This window comes from Protopterus annectens, chromosome 14.part0, assembly GCF_019279795.1.
Source record: "Protopterus annectens isolate FY-2018-M chromosome 14.part0, PAN1.0, whole genome shotgun sequence".
Taxonomy (NCBI): domain Eukaryota; kingdom Metazoa; phylum Chordata; order Ceratodontiformes; family Protopteridae; genus Protopterus; species Protopterus annectens.
Window position 1 is genome coordinate 995713280 of NC_056748.1, and position 10342 is coordinate 995723621.

The 10342-nt window shown below is 37.5% G+C and overlaps 1 protein-coding gene and 1 long non-coding RNA gene across 2 annotated transcripts in view; both read left to right on the plus strand.

Annotated features, from left to right (window-relative positions):
* SPRN (shadow of prion protein) overlaps positions 1–1653 on the plus strand; it is a 137463-nt gene extending 135810 nt beyond the window's left edge. The window contains exon 2 of the mRNA XM_044056793.1: positions 758–1653. Within this exon, the coding sequence (XP_043912728.1) occupies positions 782–1213 (432 nt within the window). The 5' untranslated portion in view covers positions 758–781 and the 3' untranslated portion in view covers positions 1214–1653. The remainder of the gene's footprint in view (positions 1–757) is intronic.
* Positions 1654–3109: 1456 nt separating this feature from the next.
* On the plus strand, positions 3110–8488 carry LOC122789386. Its single transcript, XR_006362807.1, has 2 exons — positions 3110–5052; positions 5240–8488. It is a non-coding gene; the product is annotated as an uncharacterized LOC122789386 (long non-coding RNA).
* Positions 8489–10342: the final 1854 nt, after the last annotated feature.

The window sequence follows — 10342 nt, forward strand, 5'->3', positions numbered from 1 at the left end:
CAGAATGTCCAGATTTTTGTCTCTTTTTTTAGTCTGTTTTTCATAAAATTGTTGTTTTCGGGCAAATTAGTGGCAAATCCATAAAGACCGAAGTCAGAAAATAATGACAAACATTTGAGTTTTAGACTTCATACCCTTCAGAAAATTCATGCTAATGCAAAATGTGTTATTCTGTTATCTTTTTAAATTTGTAAGGGCAATATTTAAAAGTTGTCCCTATTTGTAGGCCTTTGTCCCACCATTATTTATGGCTTTGTCCAAATTTCTTGCTCTAAGAGGTTGGGAGGTATGAGCTATAATATTTATGCCGCATTCTCTAGCGCAGTGCTAGGGGAGATCTGCATTACCTGCAACATAAGAAAAGGGGAGAAGAGACTTTCTCAGATCTCTGAAGCCAAGTTTCAGAAATGCAAAAATACTGAGTTATATTTTGCTTCTGCAGGCTCATGAGTTCTTTGCACATAACAGTATTTTATGCTAACCAGTTTGGCTGAACTCAGGACATAAGCATACGGTTCTTGAATTGCAAAGTATCTCCTGGACTAGATGTACTACAGTGAAGCAGGTATAAGCCTAGAAGCTAAGACAAAAGTAATAATTGACAAGGGCAGCATGATAAGTCATGATGACTATATGGTATTGCCTGATGCATTTCTGGTACTTTGGTTACTGAGTTTCTCTGCCATCTTTGCTGTTTAATGAAGCATGTTCTCTCACTATGTGAAGTTAAGGTGATTTGTTGCTTCTCTCTCCTTAGGTCTGAAATAGTGGTCTCCTAACAATGAACAGAGCTACAGCGACTTGCTGGATGGTTATTTTGCTTGCAGCTTTTATTTGTGAGAATGTAATTTCAAAGGGAGGAAGAGGAGGAGCTCGAGGTGCTGCCCGAGGCGCTGCTCGTGGTACATCACGTTCAGCATCCCGTACAAGGGTGAAGTCTTCTACCCGTTATGGTTCATCTGGGTCAGCACTTCGAGTAGCAGCTGCTGCAGCAGCAGGGGCTGCAGCTGGGGTAGCTGCCGGAGCTGGAGTACGAGGTATGCGGAGATCTTCAGACTTCAATTTTGATGCCAACTCAGCAAACAGTAACAAGACATCTGATGATTATAGTTACAGTGCCTGGACATCTGCTGCAAATTCCAAGAATCCTGTCTTTGCCACAGTTATGTCACTCATCACTGTAAGTCACCTGTTCAGTTACCTTGCCTTCTGATGGCATTGCTACCTAAGACACAACAGGAATGACATTCTTCTGGACAATAATACCATATTGTCTTCATATTAAGACAAAACCAAGGCAAGATTACCATTCAGAAAGTGTTGTAGTGGTTTAGACAAAGTTTGTGTATAATGCAGCACAAAAACCTAGTGTCAGTGAAAACCTATATTGTTAAAATACTGTAAGTGCAGGGGAACCTCACAAACAATTTATTTATAATATATAGATGTGCCAAATTTGTATTGTTCTTATTGTAAACTACTGTGTTTTTGTTACTGGTTTCCTAAAAGCAGACAGACATGTTACACACACACACAAACACAAAACAAGGTTATAGTGGTCGCTACAAAATGAAGTGATCTGAATACTGAATGTGTTATAGGTATACAGTTGTTTTCATTTTCTTCAGAATTACACTACTTTTACAGCTTTTAGTAATGTGAGTCCCTGAATCTATTTGGCACTTTTTTTAGCTTCAGATTATGTAAAATTAATCCAGCAAACATGACTAAATTTATATCTACTGCAGAAATGTGACTGATGGACAAGACTGTCTTGGAGGAGATATACAAGTGAGCAATTAGGATTTTCTATCAGAATTTTATCTATAAGTTTTGTCATATTTAATGGCAAATGGATCAGCAGCTGCCGAGATAAAAACCAAAAATGTGGGGCCAAACCGAGAGCTACAAGTAATGCACTTGAGCCTTAATGGAGAGTTTTAATTTTTATTTCAGAGTCACAGGTTTAATAATTACACACTGTTACTGGTACCAGGCTTCAAACAGAATGTTTACACATAGCATTATCCTAAATGAATGTGTAACTTCATCAACACCACAAAAACTGAATTGTTAAGGCTCATTTATATGATGCATAATGCTATAAACAAGGAGTGCTAAAATGTGGGCAGTAATTTAGCAATGAATTATGGGGTAAGAAATGGAAGATAGAACATGTATGTTATTGGCTTACGTCCACAAGGATTACAACTACTTGAAGTGTTGTAATTATCAGTATCTTCTGTATGGGGTACAGTTGCAAAGTGAAAGCTGTCTGTCAGCTGGTTTGGTACCCCAATGATAAATATACATGCTTAGTAGGCAGAAGAGTCCCAGCACATTACTGAAGACCCCAGCATTCCCTCCTTCACTTTGTTGTTGTTCTTTCGGCTTTTCCCGGTTAGGGGTCGCCACAGTGGAACTCCGGTCCGCTAATGATTGGTAGTAGATTTTTGCAGGACTGAAGTGCCAGCTCGATGCTCAACCTTCAACGAAGGCACACCCATTCTACGCATGTCTTTCAAATGCCACTCAACCGCGAGGGGGACATGCAGACTCCACACAGAAGGCACTCCAGCCAAGAATCGAACGAAATAACCTCTCGCTGTGATGCAACAATGCTACCGCTGCACCACCGCGGCACTAATGGCAAGAAATGTCCCCTTAAAAACACATTAATGATTACTGGGAATTGATAGCATTTGTCTGGTGTATAAGTGTACTCTATCTAGATAGAAAAATGCTCAGAATTTCTCCTGCTTTTCAGCTGATTCTGTTTTTGTCAGCCACAAACTCATGGTCGGTAACAAAGTAGATAGATTCTCTTTGGTCTGATGTGATACAGACGTTGCCTGGATAACAAATGATCTTTTGCCAGTATATAGCTGTATGTAGATATATATATATATATATATATATATATATATATATATATATATATATATATGTGTGTGTGTGTGTGTGTGTGTGTATGTATATTATATATATATATATATATATATATATATATATATATATGTGTGTGTGTGTGTATGTATATATATATATATATATATGTATATATATGTATATATGTATATATATATATATATATATATATATATATATATATATATATATATATATACATATACACGTGTGTGTGTGTGTGTGTGTGTGAGCATGGTGAGCTGAGGATAGATAGGGTAAGATTTTTCCAAATGCCAACACAACTGCCAGACTGGATGAATCACTTAATAACTGACAGACAACATGCAGCAAACAGGAATGAACAATGAAATTACCATTAAGAGATTTTGGTGCCTGTATGCATTGTCTGATTACCATTTGATAAGTATTTCTGATAAAAGAATTGTGCATAACTAAGCCTGGCAGCCAGGATATAGTGCACTGTTTGCGTTCACAAGTTTGTATTGCAGAATGCTACAGAAGCTTAGCTTAACTAAATATTAATGTATGTAGAGTTTCATGCAGTAAACCTCAGTAGTCATCTTAATTTTGCCATTCAGCTCTCCAGTGTCATATATACAGTGTTTCTGTTAAAGCAAATAATTAAGAAAAAATGAAAACTTAAGCATAGTAAATGATAGTTACTCTTTAACAACTGAGTCATTGTGAAATAATTTATTTTCACAAAGGAAAGTGACATTTCAGATCTGTCTTGAATGCTTACAAATGCAGTTATAAATAGATTCTTCTGTCAGCTCGTGCAAGTATGTCTGCTGTCAGCACCCTCTTTCTTCTGTAAACTCATTGTGGACGATTAATTCAATCCTCACTTGCATTTACTTACAGTGGTAACCAGAATTCATGCCAGTTATCAAGGGACAGTTAAGCCACAAGCATGGTTGTTTGTAGGCCTTTCTCTCCCTCTCATTTTAAAGAAGGTCAGTATAATAATTTTCATTCTGGTGAGTCTGATGTGTCTTTTTATGAAGTACAGTCAAGGTCCACATGATACTTACCTCATTTAATAAAACCTCAGACTTTTTCAAAGAACGCCTTTTACTCAGGTAGCCTAGTAACTTAAGATCTAAATATCTTCTACTTGCCTTATAGACAAAACAGTAGGGCTTACAAAAATCAGAAGCAGATTGTAAAAGTCAGGATTTTCAGGCAAACCAGAAACACTTTGATGTTCATTTTAGTAATTTGGTACCTAACATAAGTATTTTCCAAAAATGATTCCTTACTTTACTATTCAGCAGCAGTAATTCAGTTTTGAAAAAGTCCAAGACATCTATGAAAGAAAAATCAAAGCCACTTCTGAGAAAGACAGACAGAAGGACAATGTGTGCAATTGTGCTTATGTTTGTGTGTGTGTGTGTGTGTGTGTGTGTGTGTGTGTGTGTGTGTGTGTGTGTGTGTGTGTGTGTGTGTACTGGGGTATGCTGGGAGTAAGAGAAGGTATAACAGATCACTGGAATAAAGAAAGCAAAACAAAACAGATAAGACACATTAATGAAGGTGTGTGTGTGTGTGTGTGTGTGTGTGTGTGTGTGTGTGTGTGTGTGTGTGTGTGTGTGTTTGTCCGGTGGAGTATGCTGGGAGTAAAAGAAGGTATAATAGATCACTGGAATAAAGAAAGCAAAACAAAACAGATAAGACACATTAATGAAGCTGTGTGTGTGTGTGTGTGTGTGTGTGTGTGTGTGTGTGTGTGTGTGTGTGTGTGTGTGTGTGTGTGTGTGTGTGTGTGTCCGGTGGAGTATGTTGGGAGTAAAAGAAGGTATAATAGATCACTGAAATAAAGAAAGCAAAACAAAAGAGATAAGACACATTAATGAAGCTGTGTGTGTGTGTGTGTGTGTGTGTGTGTGTGTGTGTGTGTGTGTGCGTTTGGTGGGGTATGCAGGGAGTAAGAGAAGGTATAATAGATCACTGCAATAAAGAAAGCAAAACAAAACAGATAAGACACATTAATGAAGCTGTGTTTTTGTGTGTGTGTGTGTGTGTGTGTGTGTGTGTGTGTGTGTGTGTGTGTGTGTGTGTGTGTGTGTGTGTGTGTGTGTGTATGCGTGTGTGTAGGGGGTATGCTGGAAGTAAGAGAAGGTATAATAGATCACTGGACTAAAGAAAGCAAAACAAAACAGATAAGACACGTTAATGAAGCTGTGTGTGTGTGTGTGTGTGTGTGTGTGTGTGTGTGTGTGTGTGTGTGTGTGTGTGTGTGTGTGTGTGTGTGTGTGGGTGTGTGTGTGTGTGTGTGTGTGTGTCAGTATGTTGGGAGTAAAAGAAGGTATAATAGATCACTGGAATAAAGAAAGCAAAACAAAACAGATAAGACACATTAATGAAGGTGTGTGTGTGCATTTGTAAGAATGACAGACTTGCACTGATACCCTGATATGGCCGAGCAGTGTGAATGACAGCATGAAAATTAGAGACAAATAGCAGAGGAGCACATAAACAAGAGTTAGGTGAGTATAAGTATACTTTAGAATATTTTTGACTGAAACTGAATAATTGTCTGTAGCCCTATCTGCATTGCTTTCTTGATGGAGTGTCCATGGAGTGTCGTTGTTACTAGCTTGTGACTAGAAGTGGTTCTGCATAAAGGAAACTTAATTTGGAAACATTTCTGGACACATATTGCCAGCTCTTTCATACACAGGAATAAAGATGTCACTGGTGACTATGACCCAGTTAGTGTTTTTGAAGCAGAAAGGGACAAGAAGGGAAAGTGGCGTTCTCCATGCTGGCACACTCAACCTGGTGGGAGAAAGGCAGTCTGGTCTGCTTCAGTGTTATCAACTGCTGGAGGTTGTGTTCACAACACAGAATATGGGCTGGGGATATGTGCCTGGCACTGCTAAGCTGTGTTTACACATCTGTGAAAGAATGCGCACACTCTTCAAGGCAGGCATAGTGGGCCTTCACTTTGAGGGAACACAATGCAGCCACTAGGTGGTGAGGTTAACATTATAATCATCTGGATGATGGGTACTCCACAATCAGATCTCACCAAACTAAGGAATTAATGTACATGATCAGTTGTGGTGGGGTCACATAGTCACCAGGCACGTGGGACGGAAAAGGGCAACCATAAATAATTCTGGGAACAGATTTCATAGTAAGCAAGTCCTAAATCTACACTGTGAAGATTATGTATTTAGTATACACATCTGACATTTCATTTTCAAATCTAATGAAAGAGATTTCCCTAAACCCAAAGCAACCCAGTTCAGGACAAATGTTCCTCCTCCAAATTTTTTGATCCAGCAGTGCCAAACACCTGATTTAATGTGGTCATTCTGTGGTCTGTAATTCATTCATCTGTAGGAATTTCTGTGGTCTGTCAGAAATATATTTGAGAACATCTACCAGTGTAATAAAATGTGCATCTACTGAACAAAGCATGTCACAGCAGCATGCTAAATTCCCATATGAGGTGTCCTAGTAAGCCATGAACATACTGCAGTGAAAGTTCAAACAAGTAACCTGAAGATGGTAAATGGATATTTATCCAAAAACATTCCTTTATGAAGGGGCAAGCTCTCCACATTCCCACACATTCTACAGCTTGTTTTATAGAAAAGGTAACTACTTGATGCTTTTTTTAATTAAAAAACATTTCCCCTTTTCCATCAGCATTTCTGAGATATTGTTGTATGAATTTCTCTGATTCAAGCATTTCTGTTCGAGACAAACAAGTAGCTTACTTCACAAGCCAGACTTTTACTTAAAGTCATGTAAGGTCCAAATTTAAGATTTGGTTCAACTAACCTGTGGCAGACAGGTAATGAGATACATTCATAGATTCATGGGTAGTTATTAGGCATGCAGACCAGGAAAGCACTGATAGGTCTAGTCCAATTTCCCAAATGTCTCGCGGCACTGTCTGGTTAAGTACGTTGCTCAGAGTCACATGGTAGGCCCATGGAAACTGATGGAATCAAGCCCAGAACTGCAAGCAGCAGCTCGTTAGCAGCCATAACCTTAATACTCTACATTCTCTGCATTTACTGAACTGCTTAATCAAAGGCATGGTATCTATTCTCTTTACCAGCTTTAAAAAGGACACAGCCAATTTGTTATTTTTCCTTACTATACAAGATAAAGACGTTAATACAATTTTAAACTCTTAAGATTTTCAAAGAGGCCAGACAGGGGCATCCAGAAATACCAAATATAGTCTGCCACAAATACACTTATCACTAATTACTAATTGATATTTTGTGAAATTAGCATTTTATGTAAGCTGCAAGCCCCCCACTCCCATGAGGTCATTATACTTCCACTGTCCCAGCTACTTATTAAAATCACACCAAAAGCCACCTTTACTCAGGTAAAATGGACATGCTTGTTTTCTGTGAAAAAATGCATTTTTTTTTCTTTTTTTCTGGTAAATCAAGAAAAATCCATTTTTGAAATACAGTGTTTAAACTGCAGAAGGAGGGACATCTGCTAGTTAGCCCTTACCTTTGAATTTAGAGGTACACTTTCAGTCTTTTGATTTTTAGATTGCAGATATCATGTTAATAAGTATGAGTTGTTGAAGACCTCCCAGTCTGGCAAGGTAACATTATCTGTCGACATTGCCTTATGCTGAATCATAATCATTGTGACTTCACTGACTGTTACAGAACTTTTGTTTGTAAGAAGCTGTGGAGTGACTTCCTCCTTATTTACCTGCACCATTGGTGACTGAATATGATACAAAAGAGCTATGATGTCATGCATCCATCAGGTTACAGCGCCTCTACGCTGCTGACATAACATTATCATAATGAGTGACTTTATGATATGCAAAAGACTAAAAATCAAAATACTTTGGAAATAACAACAAAATTTGATAAGTAACCTAAAATGCTTATTTTCATATCTTTGGGTGATCTTTAAGACACATATTAAAAAGTGTATGTTATTGCACTGCCTTTGTCGTAATAGCAGTCTTTTATATATATATATATATATATATATATATACATGTATCTAATTTGTGAATATTTGTGGTTTAATAGATGTTTGGAAATGAAGAATAAAAAGGGTTTTGATTTTTAGAGTTGTAAAACTGATTCAATTCAAAACAAGAAATGGTACAACTGTTAAGATATAATAAAATTAATAGAAATTACCAAGTAGCTAATGGCTAAAGCATTCTTATATAATATGATGAAATTGTTTCACTGCCTTCAGGTGCAAGAGAGTGCCAAACAATGTCTATGTCAGTAATCTGAAACAGCAGCTTTTTGTTAAAATATGCTAAGCAGTATTGCCAAAAAGTTGTTTATCCATCCACAAGTGTACTGCTGTACATATGTAAGTCACACCATCCCCCATGTATTTATTTAGCAAACCATCCATTTTCTGAACATAACGTGTTTTCTTTTTATATTTATATGTGAATTTAGTATCTGATATGAAATAATACATTTTATATGGAAAATGCAGTAAATAAAAAATGGCTGTTACAGCAATTGATTTTTGGAAGTTAAAGGACTGCTCTAGAAAAATAAATAAATAAAATTAGGCTTGTGCAATCAAATCAGTTCAAGGACATTCACGTTTGCCTCCTACCCAGTTTCTTTTTCCATTCACAGCTTCATATTCCTTTCTGAAGTCTGTCTTTCTCCTGCTGCCTTTTATCACACTCATCACTGTTAATGATTACTCAGAGGTGTATGCTGTCCTAATAATTCTGTTTTATAAGTGAACCTAGAGGCATTTCTCTGAGTAAAATGAAGATAATTGCACAAAATTGTGTATGTGCAGTGCACTGTAAGGTAAATCAAGCAACGTACCTCTCAAATGCCTAAAATTATTAGGCATAGTTTGTTAATTTTGTTTAACAGAACCATTGGTTGAAATTCACTGTTAAGGTTTAAAAGCAGGATTTAATGGAAAAATAATATAAAATCATTTACTCATATTATCAAAAGAGTTGTAAGCAAACACCCACACTTTAATTATACTCTTTCTCTTACTCTAATCTAAGAGTAACTATACTCTTATTACTTAAATATGTTATCAAGCTACACCCTGAGTTATTTGTCCATCATCTTGAGAGATAGTGCTGCATGTTTAGGGAGAGAAAGTTGAGAGTTCTTCTGAGTAGGTGAAACAGTCCTGAAAGGAGCACAGGATGTTTTTTTACTTACTCCAGTACAGACCAAACTATAGTTGAATTAATTTTATGAACATGCTGTCAACCAACAGCCATGCCTGGGAAATAGCACAGTAAACCTTATTGTGTTTATGGTGTTAGCTCAATATTTTAAATACAGTTCATAATGCAGTCTTACTTTGTGATGTGCAGCATTATATGATTATCTGATATTTATTTTTGTAGCACTGCACACTTATAACACTTGTATGAGAATGACAGTATGACCTGCTGGAACAGAGAGCGATGGAATCTGCTTGAATTTTAGGTGACTGGGACTCCAGAATCAGCACTATTTTAGATGGTGGGTCAAAAGGTCTGGAAAAATGCTAAGATGCAATTAACCTGCTCTTCTTTTCTATGGGGGGGGGGGGGGGGCAATGTGCGATATACATGCTGATAGGTAATTCCTGATATGAGTCATGCACCTACAGTCAAGTGCTTCATTCAAACGATGGGGACATAGCAGGATGTCTAGGACACATGCATAGGACCAGAGAACATGTGCACCAATGTCTGTTTCTCTCACTACCCTAGAAATAGGGATTATTATCTAGCGGTTTAGAACAGAGAATTAAAGCTATAGGCTGGTAATGTGCTCCAACCTGCAGTCCAGAGTCTGATTCTTTCAGGTTTCATCTGCCTTTCATGTGATATTGAAGAAGTCACTTGACCACATAGTGCTGCCAGATCACACACTGAAAAGAAGCTTCCAATAATTAAATTAACTAAAATAAAAAATATAAATTAAAAGACAGCAGTATGAATCAATGACAGCTCCCTGGATATTCTTTTCTATCATTCAAGTGCTTGCTTCACTACACAGTTATGGTTGAAACACACAGGTTTATATTCAGTAGAAAGCCAGAGGACATACCTGAAAGGGTGAGACTAGATCAGAGTTTAAGAAAAGAGGAACTACGGGGAATTGAAAACTCTAAGGTGCTTGATGGGTCAAGAGGCATTAGAGTGACAAACAAACACAAAAAAGAATGCAAGGCTGCACTAAGGATTAAAAGACAATCAGCAACGTAGAGATTTTTGACACTGACTACACCTCAGAATACATTGGTTCTGATGCCACGCTTGGCAGTGGAGTAACTGGCTTAATAAACTTGAGAATAAGTCACGGATGCTACTTCTCCTTTCCTAGGGAAGAAGTCAGTGAGGTCTTGCCACGGGAGTTGCATCTGGGTATAAAAGCCACAGGAGTCGTATCTGGGTATAAAAGCCACA